This window comes from Anabrus simplex, chromosome 14 (assembly GCF_040414725.1).
Source record: "Anabrus simplex isolate iqAnaSimp1 chromosome 14, ASM4041472v1, whole genome shotgun sequence".
NCBI lineage: Eukaryota > Metazoa > Arthropoda > Insecta > Orthoptera > Tettigoniidae > Anabrus > Anabrus simplex.
Window position 1 is genome coordinate 101,047,912 of NC_090278.1, and position 16,360 is coordinate 101,064,271.

General features: G+C 38.4%; 1 protein-coding gene across 1 annotated transcript in view; it reads left to right on the forward strand.

The window, feature by feature from the left end:
- LOC136885639 (trichohyalin) overlaps positions 1-16,360 on the forward strand; it is a 193,928-nt gene that overhangs the window by 127,365 nt on the left and 50,203 nt on the right. The window contains exon 12 of the mRNA XM_068230311.1: positions 5,185-5,386. Within this exon, the coding sequence (XP_068086412.1) occupies positions 5,185-5,386 (202 nt within the window). The remainder of the gene's footprint in view (positions 1-5,184; positions 5,387-16,360) is intronic.

The window sequence follows — 16,360 nt, forward strand, 5'->3', positions numbered from 1 at the left end:
GCCTTTTGAGGTGCATACAGGAGTTCGACAAGGAGATGGCCTCTCCCCAATCCTTTTTAACTTAGTGTTAGACAAAGTCATCAGGGAATAGGGAAAAGAAATCGAAGTACACTGGTACTCAGGGACAAATAATTAACGTGAAATGCCTAGCTTTTACTGATAATCTAGCTATCTTTACCAAGACTAGTGAAGAAACCAGGTATGCCATAGAGAAGTTACATGAGATAGCATCAAAGACAGGCCTCCAAATATCGTATGAGAAAACTCATATCTTGGCTAATGGACACCAGAATATCCAAAGATCTCCACTACAGACAAATTATGGAATAATCACACAGGTCCCTTTCGGATTGGACAGGAAAGCTAATTTAGAAAGAGCCACCGATCTCCTGAAACCATACCGAATAACATGGAACCACTACAATAAAACAGTGATGTCACGAAATGCAAAACTTCGGCATTACAAGACTGTTGTTCTTCCGGAAGCCTTGTATGCCTCAGAAACCACATCCCTAGGAGGCCACTCTAAAATTGATGAAATTGAAAAACAAGAACGAAAAATTCTTAGGAAAATACATGGCCCCGTTCATGTAAATGGTATATGGATCAAAAGGAAAATTGTAGATTTGTATACAGCAATTGATAAGTTCACCAATACTATACACAGGAGAAGACTGAAATTCTGTGGCCACATCTGTAGAATGCACGACACTAGATGTGCAAAAAGCTGCTTGGTATAATTAAATAAATGAAGGTCAAAATAAGCTGGTTTGAGGAAATAAAGCAGGACTTAGAAGAAATGAACATCACAGAAGATATCATCAGGCTTTTGGGAATCTGGTTGTGAAGCACACGTTCACGGAAAAGGCTAAAAGAATCACAGGGAAGCAATAGATGGAAGAACGCAAGAAACAGCATAGCGAGTTCATGAAGAGATTTTAGGAGGAGAAGAAGAAAGGAAACCCATCATCAAGCTAACAAGTTCCAACGTGCTCTGTAAACGGGCCTAATGAAGAAAGGAAGAAAATAATAATAATAATAATTTGAGCTTGATACTTTCATTATTTACCCATGGGTTAAAGAATATTGTTTTCAAGTCGTATCAGTATATTACACTTGCGTCAAGGCCATAACTCTTCATGCACGCGACTGCCTGTCGTAGTCTTCCACTTTCCCGCAGAGTTCTCACATTCCAATTTTGGTTATCTTTTTCGAGCCAAAAGAAGTCATGTTTGCATCAGTCCGGTTGCTCTTTGTTGATATTTGTTAAATGGTTTAATTTAAGGTTATACGAATTATTGGCCTGGTGGTGGGGTTGCCTCCTGAAACCTCCATGTATGCTGTTTTATGTTGGGGTTTGAAGATCCCTCTTCACCACAAGGCAGTGGTTTCCCTCTTCATTAAACCCCAAGAGCCTTCTCTGCCAACTTTGCTGTACCATTCTTCTTCTCTGCCTCAGCTGCCATTAAGGACTTCACTAGAGCCCAATTAGCCGTTACTTTTCAGGGTTTGTGTAAGACGTTTGCAGGTTCTGTAGCGATTCTGGGGCGCACAAAAACCCAACTGTACACCCTCACAGGCTATCCCCTACTTCGTACCGTTGCACGACGCGGACGAGGACATTAACAATATTATCTTGCTTTATTTGTTATCTGTGTGTAGTTATAGCCCTTCAAGGAGTTTATGCAATAGGAAAGGATTATAGAACCCATTAGTATCAAGATGGAAAGTGCAGAGTGAAGATAGCGGCAACTTGAGAGAGCAACATACATACCTCATTCTTTATCATGAAAAAGTATGTGCCATTCCACTGTTGATTATGTATCTTGTCGTTGAGAAATAGACATTTTGAGACAAAGTGGATAAAGTGGAACCTCCCATTGCAGCAGCATATAAATGAAGCGAATTGCAAATGTTTTTGGCCAGTTCTGTCGCACTTAGAGATAGTGCGGGACTAAATTTTCCAGAAAGCGATAACTTTTGTTTGAAAGGATCTTCCCATTTGAAATGCTGCTGTTAAAGCAGAGAAATGAAGTTGTGGTGCCACTGTGGGAGTGACCAAGATGACAGCAGCAGCTGAAGCTAAACAAAGCAATAAGTTTACATTTTGCAATAAAGTGAGAAGAGGCCACAACAAATCAATAGTTCCATACATTTTCATGAATATCAAAGCAGTTTAGAGTTCTCATTTTTACATGACTATTGCTGTACATTTTCATGCATAAATAATCTGAAGGAAGAATCTTCAGATAATTTAAAAAGTTCCTATTATATATTTCCCACACCTGCGAACTGCGTTGGCCCTGTTTTACAGCTGAATGTGATCGAACCCAGGACCCTATGAACTGGTGGGCACTGCACTCGCCATTCAGCCAATTTCATACATGGGAGATGTCTAAGCATGCAGAGTCAGACTATTTCTGCACAGTTTGTTTTGAAATAATATTATTATTATTATTATTATTATTATTATTATTATTATTATTATTATTATTATTATTATTATTATTATTATTAATTTAATACCTCCATCTTTCAAAAATTACACTTGAGTAACTTTATTACTTTTATAGTAAGTTTATGCTCATCACTGGTTAGTGTTAATTGAGAAGTTATTTTCTTGCAAATGTAGCCTGTTTAATTTGGTATACCTGTTTTTCTGCGACAATATTTCCACTGAATTACTGGGAGAAGTTACTGTCATTTCATCATCAGCAGATCCTTTCTCTTTTTCAGTCAACATCATTAGAAGAAGCCTTGACATGTATTATCATCTGCTTGATTTTTTGGCTTTTTAAAAAGTGATAAGATTGAAACATTAGAAAATTTACAATTGTTACTCATTGCATAGAAAATAGTAAACTTTCAACTAGTATTCCAAGTATTACACGTGAAGTAAAACTATGTATGTTGTGAAGCACTGTTCAAGGTAACTTTGTGACACGTGTAGTGTATCAGAAGAGAAAGTTTGCTCACATCACCTGTTTCAGCCGATCATACTGTTGCGCTCTGCAATGAAAGAAGTTGTGTTTGTGACCAATTCTGTTCCTTCCCACTCCTAGCCCTTTCCTGTCCCATCGTCGCCATAAGACCTGTCTGTGTCCATGCGACATAAAGAAAGAAAAAAAATCAACAGTTGATAGGACTGGCCTTGCACTTCTGCTATGCTTAGGTGGGACCGTTAGGAGTGGGGAGAGCGTGCTGTTAGATATTTCCCGACGTTAGAGCAACAGGTACACCACTCCACTGCGCACCGCATAATTATAAAATTTCTTGCTTGTGAAGGAGTTACAGCAGGGGAAATTTGCCAGAGATTGACTGCACAGTTCGGTGATCAAACATTGTCAAGCACACATGTGTTTGCTTGGCATAAAAAGTTCAAGGAAGGAGGAGAACGTGTGGAAAATCAGCAACACGATCGCCGTCCTCGAACCAGCATTACAGATGAAAACATTTGTGCGGTTAAAGACATTACTGATGATGATCGACATGTGAGAGCATCAGAAATTGCAGAACAAGTCGGAATCAGTTATGGGAGCTGTCAAGCAATCATCACAAATGACCTAAAGTGTGTTCCAGGTGGGTCCCTCTCCTTTTGACAGAAAATCTGAAGTTGAGACCTTTAGAGGACTGTCGGAGGCATACAGCAAGGTTTGTGGAAGAAGGTGATGCATTTTTGAGTCAGGTCATCACCTGCCAGTAAGGAGTGGCGGAGGAAAGGGGAGGCAGCATCAGTGAAAGCCAAGACTCGACTGTCAGCTGGCAAGGTTCTTGCAACCATTTTTTTCCATCGGCGAGGCATTTTGCTGATTGATTTTTTTTTTTTTTTTCATGAGCGACACACAATAATTGCTGTTTACTACTGCAAGCTATTGAACAAGGCGGGGGTTTCATATCGCTGCAAAAGACGAGACCAACCGATTTGACAATGCACGGCCCCATACTGCAGCTCTAACTGTCTCCAAGATACTAGACTTGATCATCCTCCTTACAGCTCGGACTTATCGCCCTGCGATTTCTGTTTGTTCGGACCGCTTAATGAAGTAACGATTTGAAGATGACGAGAGTGTGGAAGACTGGCTGGTGACATCAAAAAGCTGTCCGTACGCTGGGACATGCATTTCCAAAGCAGGAAAAATAAATTGTAATTGCCTTGTGTTTTTCAGTAAATGAATTTAAATAAGGAATAAAATCCCGTTTGTATTTGATCCCCCCTCGTACTCAGCATACCGAGCGAGTGGCTACATTACATTCGGGAGATTGTGGGTTCGAACCCCACTGTTGGTTTACACCAGTAGCATCGCCATCAGTGAGACATAAACCCTGCCTGATGGGACGACTCTCACATGAACAGTGGGTGACGTTCCAGTGTCTTAGTTCTGGGATTATTACAAACATTTCTTGCAAGAGTTAAGAGAAGTACTTACTGCTCCTCCCGAACACTGATATCGTAGTACTAAACAGATTCACAAAATCACACAGTAATACTGCAGAGCGAGTTGGCCGTGCGGTTAGGGGTGCGGAGATGGGAGATACTGGGTTCGAACACCCTTGTGGGCAGCCCCGATGATGGTTTTCCATAGTTTCCCATTTTCACACGATGCAAATGTTGGGGTTGTACCTTAATTAAGGCCACTGCCGCTTCTTTCTTACTCCTAGCCCTTTCCTATCCCATTATCGCCGTAAGACCTATCTGTTCTTATTAAATTATTGTTTATTAAACAACCATCTATTCAATACATAAAAGTCTTAAAATTAGGATCTCATCCTTATTACATTAGTTGGAATGGGACATGTTTCGCCTTTTTGCAGTCATTGTATCACCTCAAGAATTAAATCAGGATCCTGATTTCTTGTTAAAATGTGTATTAGAATTTGACTCCAGCTCTTTTTAAAGATTTTTATGTATTGAATAGGTGGTTGATTAATAAACAATTAATTTAATAAGTATCCTGAATTTCAATATGGATTTACAATGATACTAATTACTTGCAAGATCTATCTGTGTCAGTACGATGTAAAGCCAATTGTAAAAATAATTACCATAATAGTGGAAAGTAACTGTTTGTCCCATCTCTAGTCTTGACGTTATGATGCCGATACTGTCTGTAATGTATGGAAGGAATGTCTTTCTGCTCACATTGTCATTTCCAGTCGACTGATCTGTCTGTTTACTGTTTAAAGTGAGAGAGCTGGAGTCAGCAGTGCGCCAAGAAAAGAGAAGAATTACTGAACTGCGGGATGCTCTAGGCTTGGAACAACGGCGCAATATGGACTTGATAAACCGGTTGGGAGCACAGAGCAGAGCCCAGGCTGACCTGGAGAAACAGAAGGGCATCTTGGAGGCTCAGACGTCCTTCCATGAAGATCGCCTCAGACAGTTTGCGTAAGTCTTTCTTTTGGTAAATACTTTGTCCCACTTGCTGTTTCTTCAATAAACCTATAAATCATTCCTCAAGCTGATATTCTTTTTCTTTTCTTTCTCCCAGAAGATAGTAGGTGGTTGTTTTAACATCACAAACAATGTTTTTCACCCATATACATGAAAAATCATCGATGATGCACGTGCATCAAGAGCACTCAATGACGATATAATAACTTAGATGCTGGTAGGTGTACATAGCGTGTTATTAATACAGCAAAGTTACATTGCATTGTTATGTAATAGCCATTTACACCAAAAATATCCTTCAGAAACTGTTTCTTTGGTGCAGTAGCAAATGTTATTGTATTCATTCACATCATTTATAGCACTAGTACTAGCTCTGAGCAAAGTGCAGGATTTTTCAGGGCATTCAGGGCATGGAATTAGTTCTTTTCCCAATTTCTTAGCACAATTCACATCGCTTTCTCATTGATTTGTTCTCTTTTTTTTTTTCTTTTTTTTTTTTTTTTTTTTTTCATTTACTCTGTTTTGCTTGAAGGTAGTTTGTTACTTAGAGTGACTTAGGTTTTATTGCTGGCATTGTTGATGGGCTTGTTAAATAGAAGAACTGTTGATGTCAAATAACAGAGAGTTGAACCTGCTGTTGATTTAGATGTTGATTCCCATATGGATCCTGAAATATCGTCTATATGCCGTCCAGTTTTCTAATATGGGTGAATAGTTTTCCTTTTGCAGGGATAATATGCCAGCCAATCAACACCAGACATAAGGATATTATACTGCGATATTGCTAGACCTCTCTTGTTTACGGTATTCACCATTTCTTCTTCAAATATTATGGAAATGAAGAGAACATCTCTCTTGTGTGTGTTCATTGGTACAAATTTTTTCTCTAGTCATTTAATGATTACATATACAGTCACTTTGAAGTGTTCCAGTGTAATTCAGCAAGTTTGTGGCTAAGAGCAAGTGTTTCCGTACACTAGCGTCGTTACACCATACCACGCAGTAAACTAACCTTCCTCTCGGCAAGTAAAAGATTCTTCCCGGGGTGGTAATATACCAGTCACCACATGGAAAGGCCCTTGGCCACGAGTGTGATGGTCCCTCGCTACATGCTGACCAGATTTGTATTTGGTATTCTGTTAAATGCTTAAATTTGACGTTATTATGTTTCTCTTAATTTTTATAAATAAGGACAAGCACAAAGTCTGGAAACACAGTAAGGATCATGAGTTTTCTTGCATGGTTCGAACTCGGTCCGTGATGAGTTCCAATGCCTGTTCCGTGTCAGACCTTTCGCAACGTACCTAAACGAATGCCGAATTGGTGTCTTGTTAACGCTAACCACATCTACAATAAGCATCTTCCACCTCACAGGGACTTTGTAAGTGATATGAGTAATATTATTACAGACGACGTTTGCGAATTTGGGAAAAGATTTGGAGCCAAAGGGGAGAGACAAAACAGCAAGTGAGTTTTTCTCAGGAGAGTCTCGAGTTACAGGCCCGTCCTTTCCTTACTCGCTGATGTGTAGGACGAGCTTTATGGCTTTAAATATCGAGTACAGACAAACTTGGGAAGAAAACTATATTTCGTGCCGTCAAAAAAATAAAAATGCAAAGGGACTAAACTAACAGGTATTTCAAAAAAGATTACTACGAATGTAAAAATGAAAACAATCTGGAGACATTGTGAAGCCCAGTGGCATTCAAAGTTTTTACATTTTGTTATCCACATGCAAAACTTGAAAGCAACCAAATATCTTAGCCTGAAGGAAGTAAGATCAGTTTTACAGTGGGGATGACAGAGATACTGTACTGCTCATGGTACACAAAGATTAAGATGAACAGTGGATAGCTACACTTTTTGTAATGGAAGCATTATTCAGGGGTTGTCTTACAGATATAGGGGGAGGCCTATACACTCCAATGGAGGGCAATTCAACAGAAAGTGATAGGTGATGATCTGCAAAAGATATGCTACTATTACTGCGAGACCTCAATGCTAGAGTTGGTAATGAGAAATTCAGAATCACATTGGAATTCGTGGCTACTCTCCAATAACGGACCAACTATATTGGTATTAGAATAATAATAATATATTTATTGCAGATAATTGCCATATAGAAAGAATAAACAAAATCATTCAATGCAGAAATTAATTAGAGGACTTTTCCTTCCTTCACACCTTAGTACGTGATAGCGATCGCACTGCTTCCCGCACAAAGCACACATGCATCCCTCATTTCGCGAGTGATACTTCATCGTGGAGCATAGTTTGAAGTGAAAACCATGCACAGCAAGCCTTGTTGGTATGTGCCGTAACTCGTAGTTGGCTTCCTTCCATTTGTCATTCATCATCGTTTCCGTACTGTAGAAGTCCAACCAGATTTCCGATTTCTTTCTCTGATGTTCGTGAAATAAACTTTGGTATGCTGGAGTTAATGGGAGAGAGAATTTGTCCCGTATTTCCTCCCAAAACATAATTTCCCTAGTTAGCTCATACACCAGTCTCGAAGAGGTGAATTTCAACAAACATAGGGTCATGTCATCTGCGTACATATAAATGTTTGTGCCTTCTGTTTGTTGTCTGAATGACATCGTGTTTTGCAACGTTAAAAAAGAGAGGGCTTAAAGGATCACCCTGTGGTACACCTGTAGTCTGGTCTATTGGATCGGATATTGTGATCGAATCGTCTATTTGCACCTCATTCTTTGCCAGGATGTTTTTTACTAGTTGCAAAATGGATCCTCAGTCTTTGATATGACTTGTGTTTGACTAATTGTATCAAAGGCTTTCGAATAATCCACGAACATAACACGTAGCTTCCCTTTCATGAATCTAAAGGCTTCATGAATATAATTCTGAAGGCATTCTACTGCCTGTATTGTGGACCAGTATTTCCTAAATTCAAATTGCTCTTCTGGGAGATACTGATCTATTAAAACATTCAATTCAGCTTTTGCGTTAACAGTTTAGTCAATATCTTCAACAATGTGCATTCTAGTGCTACTCCTCGATATGTATTAGGATCGCTTAAGTCTCCCTTCCCTTTATATTGTTGAAGTCCACCATCGATCTGGTATTCTTCCCTGTTTAACACATTCATTGAATAGGCTAGTAAGGGGTTCAATGAGAACAGGAGCCAAACTCTTCAAATGTTCATTATAGATCATGTCTGGCCAATGAGCTTTGTTATTTTTCAAATTTAAGAGTACCTCCTGTATCTCCTGTGTGCTGAACATATTTATTGGTCCGTCATTTTCGATGCTATCGTTGATTATGCATGGTCTCATGTCTTTAAATGTCAAAACCTGTATGTAATGAGGCGTCCACATGCTCATGAAAATATTCCGAGGAAATGTTGGTCATTTTGGCTTGATAACCATGTAAGGGTTGTTTTCTGCCTCTTTTATCTGTCTTAGTGGTGTCTCTTCATAGTATTTCGCTTTAGTTTCCCTTATTAGTTTTTTGTATTTCCTTCTTTTCCAGGTGTACATTATTAGTGCTGCTTCTTCTAGCATATCTGCAGCAATATGGAGGAGTCTGATTGTGTCATATCTAGCCTGGTAACAGGATCTGTTGAATCATTGTTTTGCTCTTTTTTCGGTTTGACTATATTTTATAGCGGAATTTAGGATAATGTTTTGTAGTTTTGATACTGCACTATCAATATCACCATCTTGGACATGTAGGGACACCATATCTATTAGTGCATTAGACTCTGATATTACCCACATGTTGATTTTCCTTGATACTTTCGTAGTTTTAGAGACGGCTCTGGTTCTCTCTCGCAGCATCGGTGTTGTTGCCACTGGTAAGTACTTCCTGGTTACTATGCGTAGAACTGTCTGGGAAATCATTTCGATGTCCTTCATATTGGAAAATAACAAATCTATAGTGCTACTTCCAATATGACATTTTTTTTTCACTTGGTTCGTTAATCTATATATTTAAAAAATGTATGAAAATTAAAGTCAGTCAGTCTGGCCATTCTATCCGGTCGATTTCCTTCATTTTTTTAAAAACTGAAAGGTATTCATGCACAGATTTGTCATCAGGTACTATAAATCACTTAACTTCCGCCTTCCTCAAATTATTTGATTTTTTTTTCAATTTTTTTTTTGCCTCTTTGAAGCAATCATATCTTTGGTTCTAATTGAGGTACAGAGTTCGTTTTGGCCTAAGAACACTCAGTGGATCAAACTCTTTCATTTCAGCTCTTAACTATTCAAATTGGTTGATTCTGAGGACAGTTATGAGTGCACATTCAGTTTGACGTCTCAGTTCTTCAACATTTTTTCTCATTGAAGCAATCACACCTTTCGTTCTAATTGAGGTACGCAGTTCGTTTTGATCTAAAAACACTCAGTAGATCAAGCGCTTTCTTTTGAGGTATTAACTACTTAAATTGGTAGATTCTGAGAAAAGGTATGAGTACATTTGTCTCCACGACGATCTTTGAACGACTTTTCAACAGTTCGGCATGTAGTGTTATTCCAAGGAACGTTTAATTCAATTTCTTTGTGTGATGTATTTTCAAGTGTTTTGTTGACATAATATTACGTTCTATTACCACAGCAGATCATGTGCTTTATTTCATGAACTTGAAACTTTGCAAATATATCCGTGATGATAGTAACGAACAACACCATACTTTGTACATTGCGGGCGGAGCCAGCGGGAAACTGCTAGTCAGGCTTAACCCTTCTGTCTTGAGGTATTCCAGAATTACCTCTGTTTTAGGGTTGCAAATATCTATCCTGCAATTCAGGTCTCCCGTGAGTATTACTAGATCCTGTGGTTGTATTCTATGAAGCCCAGCACTAATAATATCCACAGTGTCTTCTGCTTTGTATTGTGGTGGGAAATATACGCATATCACTGTGCATAGTTTTGTTTTGACTATTATCATCTCCGGTACTTTATACAGCAATTTAAAGGGGGCCATTTTGGGTTTGAGAAGGCATGAGATTGCTCCCACTGGTCTACCCGTTTGTCATTGAGTGGCAAAAACATGCATTGTATAAAAAGTAGGAATATTCCACTCTCTAGTTAGAAAAGTTTCTGTTAAAATGATCAAGTCAGAGTCTGCTAAATCATTGTTTGGTAACATATCGAATGCATTTACTGCACCTTCAGTGTTCCATGTTATCACTTTCAATGTGTTACTTCTTTCCTGCCTATAGCCGTATGCTTTCTCTTTGGTGTCCTCGAAAAAGAAATTGCCTTACTAACACACCTTTCGGCCAGAAATGTCATTGTTCTACTAACTCTCTCAGTTCAGACGGTATTCTTACTCTGAATTACTTATTGTTACCGACTGCTTTTAGCTGAGCACACTCAATCGTCCCGACAATACCATTATTTTTTAAGTACGCTACAAGATCTGCATCTTTGACCGTTTCGTGTATTCGGCCGACATATAACCAAGCTGATTTATCTCTTGCTCTTAGTTTATTGTTTTCAGGTGTGCTATTTCCAATGATAAATTGTGATTTTTTGTATTTCTTCTTATCTACTATTCTCCACTGATGGTGCTCTTCATCGCTGTCTGTACCTTGTCGTCCAACGTATGCATATCAGTTATTTCGTGATCATTCCGTTTTGGATCTGTTCTGTCTCTATTATAAATTATAAATTTACTCATTCGGAACAAGTATTTCAAGTTCCCTATGGGAATCAAGATCTTTATCATCTGATGGCCAGGCACGCATCAATTTTTGGTAGTGAGACAAAGTCTGTCATAGTGCATTGGCACTAGCGGTGGCTCCAAGTAGCCTATGCAGTGGCCTCACGGTATGCACTAGCCATTGGTGGGTATGCTATTTACGAACTGATGAGCCCAATTTAGCACACTGGGGCAAAACGCTGGCAACCAGGAATGAGTTAGCTGGAAAATTTATAATGTCCAATAACGGACCAACTGCATTTCAGTTCTTTGTGGTAAATAAACAGACCCAATGGTTACCGGTTCCCAGCAATATACTACCTCCACATATCAGGAGACAGAAGGCCCTTTTTCAGCTATGGACCAGAATGCTAAAGAATGAACATCTACCTGTTCATGAGGATATCAGACAGAAATGCACACGCCTTAAGTCTCGCCAGCCTGCTTGGAAGACTGCCGTGAAGATAACATCCAGTGACTTCAACCCCACCTCTAAATGGTCCACAGAGTGGTCTTTATCCCCACCTTGGGAAATAGTAGATATTAATAACCCATCCACAAAACTGGCAGGCTTCGATCTGCCACGCTGCACCTGGAGTAGGTAGAACAGCATCTACTTCACACAACGAAACATGTAGTGCAGCAATGTCCACTCCGTGCTTTTACCGGCACCATGGAAGATCTCAACTCAGCAACACCTGAAGCAGTGAAGTGGGTACATCATGTACATCACTCGCACTCAGTGTGTATATACGAACTGTCAGTGTTGATAGGTGGATAGTGTTTTCTTCTTAACTTTGTAAATTGTTTTCTTTGACTGTATAGATATGATAATTTGTATTTGCTTTGTACTCATCTTTCACTGGTTGTGTAAATAGTTTACAGGTTGTCATTATCCATCATACGCCAAATAATAATAATAATAACAACATATTTCCACTGAAAGTGTGTGTTTATAGTCTTAAGTAACACAGCATATATTTTTCTAATTGAAATTTGTCAATCTAAGTATTTTTATCAACAAGAGAAACACAGAGATTGGAGTAATGGCTGTTGTCATGGGGACATCTATGAAAAGTTAGTGTAATTTTATATTTACTGGTCTCTAGGGGCACCAGGACCTTAATGTCGGTGTGGGGGGTTTGTGTGCTTTTTGATCATGAGGACTATGCCAGCTTAGGGTTACCCATGCTGAATTGGCCTCGGTGTAGGAGTCCCCCGAGTTGTCTAAGAGGTGTCTGTGCTCTTTATTCTTCATTACTATTTCTACCCTTCTGTTCTCAACTTCTTAAATTTTGTTTCTCTTCCTGTCTAGCCACCCTCTCTGCCTCGGGTAGATTAGTTAGTACAGAGGTTTTACCTCCCCCAATCACAAGTTTCGGGTTGTGGCGATGTGATGCATGGCTACTGGGAGAATGTTTAAGTTCGAAAACTTTTTATTAAGGTGTTCTAACTGCTCAACTTCTGTTAACTCTTATTGAGAGAACATACGTAAAATGGATATCCCTATATATGCTGTCAGTTTGAATTTGTAAATACTTGACTAAATATACCTACCTGATACTGCATACTCTGTTTAAAAGGGCTATTTCGTAACAGTTTTTTTAAAATAACTTTAGAATCATTGTTGATTTTAACTGTTATGTTGTCGATCCCGTGTCACCTCTGTAAATTCAGATTTTTGTGAGTAAAATGAGTACATAAAAAAAGTCACATTGTTGTTAGATGTTTTGCTGTTAAAGTAGTGAGCCGCTTGTGTTAGAGAGAGTGTTCATATAAATAATGAATTCAGGAACTTCAGTATGAAGAACGCAGTTGAATTGAGTATCTGTAACAATTAAAAAAATGTATGTTGTTAAATTAAAAGTGAATGGTGTTGGAATGTATCAGTTACCCTCTTGTCTCGGTGACTGGCTGTACTGTCTGCAGGCGGATGCTGTATTCGTTGTGGGTGGACATTTATTAACGTACTCTCCTTAGTAATTGTGGGGTATAGACGAGTTTTCATGTCATTCAGATTAAGCTTTTTATTGAAGTATTGGTCAATAAAAATGTAGATATTTTCATATTCATTCATTAGTTTTCCTTTTCTTAAGTTTTTTTGTATTGCTAAGTCCTGTTCTATTGTTGGGTAAGTGTGTCCTGTTTCTTTCATGTGTACACTCGTAGCTGAATATTGTTCCAAATATCTTGTTGAAAACCTACGTTCAGACTGTCCGATGTACGAGGCGAAACAGTTAGAACACGTTAGCTTATATATTCCTGAACCTGAATATTGACCTTCACTCAAATTACTCGTGTATTAGACCCCGCCCCCCCGGCCTGTCGAGACAAAGAAAATGAACAAAATAAATCTCGCCGATAAGACCACTCAACGTAATTTGTCAGAGAACGACGACTATTCCGCTTCAAAGAGGGTACAAGTCTTATTGCAGCTCTGGTGACGTCGCACAAATAGATGAATAGGTCTAGCTTCGTGTCCAACCCGCACATTGCAAGCGTGCATCAGTCGTGCTGTATGTCTGTGTTTTGTAGTTAATAATGTCCACCAGCGTAATGGTTAGCACAATTAATTGTTGTTTTCGGTGGTTTGACTTTGATTTCCGGTACCATACTGCCAGAGATTTATGAATGGCAGGAAGGTTGACAAGCGGTACATGTAACTCCCCTCCACTGGGGGTGTGTCTAAAAAAGAGCTGTACCACCTCGGGATGAGGAAATGAGTTTACTTTAGTTGAGAAATATTCGCAGTTGTTGCTATTTATACACCAGGCGAGACCATTAACAAAGTGGTCGTTTAATATCTCGTAACTCGGGCCAATATAGCTATGTATTTGGAGAGAAGTAAGTTTAAAACGTGATAAAAGTTATCCAATTAAAACAATTGTTTTACTCGCCAATGTACCTAACAAATAATAATAATAATAATAATAATAATAATAATAATAATAATAATAATAATAATAATTTTATGTCCCCACGCACTTTAAACAATTTTTGGGGATGCCAAACAAAACATACTAGGATATGAGTTAATAAAAAAAAGAGACAACGAACGTACGAAATTAAACATTATGATAATAAAACGCATTACCACCACACCTGTAGATATCCATAAATGCGGTATATTTTCCTGTTATTTATGTTTTTTTCCGTCAAAACTTTTGGCACTATCAGGATGGTAATATCCCTAACCTAAACAATGTGGTCTGTCTTACCTCATGGACAGCTGTTTACGCAAGTCCTGAAGTGATAAATGTAGAGAACAAGCATGAAATGTACTTAATAATAAGGGTCTGTGTTTCAACAACCGCAGTTATCAAAAGAATGTTTCCAGTTATTATGTGTTACATTCGGAAGTACAACTCGTAACATACGCAAGTTATCAGCTGATGGTTTGGCATGCCTTCTACAGAACGGCTTTATTCGGAAGGAGTGGCTTCTGCTGCATATACACCAACTGGGAATATCAGAGACCATCTGGGAATAGATTTACACTGTTTAGACTCTACAGTCAGGAACAAAATTATTTTTAAAAGGTTCAAAAAGACGGGACCTCGTATGCTCTTGATTGCAGTGCATGGCTCAAAGAGAATGAAGCATGGCTGATGCAATTGGCGAGAGATAGCAGTGAAGATGACGTCACTTAGAATGCAGACACGCCGGTAGCAAGGCAGGGACGTTAGATGCGCAAGGCGATAATTCAAATGAAAGTAGTGATCAGGTTTACTGTGTGCTAGACCTACTGCTGAACTGACAGAGACAAGTGACTGGCCATTAAGTTCTTTTGTATCAATATTTAATATATGATAACACGATACCCTTATCTCTTTCTTCTGCGGGATCGAGTATGAAGTGAGACGAATCTTCATAGTGAGTTTTTACGGCCATATGCCCTTCCTGACGTCAACCTCACCAGAGGAATTAATGAGATGTAACAAATGATGTAATATGAGTATCTAAAACGGACTTTTATATGTACGGTAGGCCTAAAAGTCGTGTTCACCATTTATTGTCTTTTTACGTTTAGAAATACTGCCTTCTGATGAAAATAGCCAGTATAACTTAAATACATTCTAAGTTTGTTAAATAATAGTTCGTATAGAATGTTTACACGTCCAATTTATAGCTCTTTATAACCTAGAAGTCATGTGTTCGCTGCACAAAATTTTGAGGTTATCGCAGATTGGACCCCCCTTTACAATTTTTGGCTGTAAACGTGGAAAAAAGAGCTCTAATATGTGAGTAAATACGGTAACACTGTTGTGGCTTAAAAACAAACTTTGATTGGTTTTCTGTTTTTAAATGCAATTTTTATATCTTGTTTATTAAATTGGTTTGATACCTGATATATATTAGAGTTATTGTATGTAAATGTGGCATATGTAGACTTTTTTGTTTATCTGGAATAAGATTTGACATTAGTTTATTTTTTACTTTACTGATTATTTGATTAACTACTTCCAAATTAAATCCATTAAACTTAGCTAAGCTCTTGATATATTGTATTTCATTATTACTTTCTTTGGGCATGAGGGGTATTTTAAATATTCTATAAATTGTCGTAATGTATATTTTTCCTTTCTGTATTGATGTTATACACGAATGCAGTGAGAAGAAGGCTTCCGCCCAATCAATACTTATTTATTAAATTAAAACTACAGGACCGGTTTTAACCTTTCTAGGTCATCTTCAGCTGGTCACACAATCACATACAACATATCATGCAATCATAAAACATTACAGTAGAATTCCATTAGTCCGGCATCCAACAGTCCGGAACGACCGATGGTCCGGCACGATTCCAGGATTTTTTTAATGTTATTATCTCTTAATAAGAAGAATTTCAAAGGGAAATAATACCCTTGGTACCCAGGACAGAGGTGGGGAATGTTGAAGAGGAATGGAAAAGATTTAAGGAAGCACTGGTTGGATGTGCAGAAAAGGTGTGTGGTAGAACATCAGGAAATGTGAAAGACAAAGAAACACACTGGTGGAATGATAGGGTAAAGATTAAAGTGAAGGAAAAGAAAATGGCAGGGAAAGCATGGAAAACATCTAAGACTGAAGAAAGTAGTAGAAAATATGTGGAGGCAAAGAATTTGGCCAAGAAAGTAGTGGAGGAAGAAAAGAGGAAAAGCTGGGCCTTATTCACACAGACATTGAGAGATGATATGCAGGGCAGCAAGAAATTACTGTATGGTATCTTAAGAAACAAAAAGAGAGATCAAGTAAACACCAGATTTGTGAAGGATGAAAGTGGCATAATTTTAACAAAGCCACAAGAAATAAGAAATAGA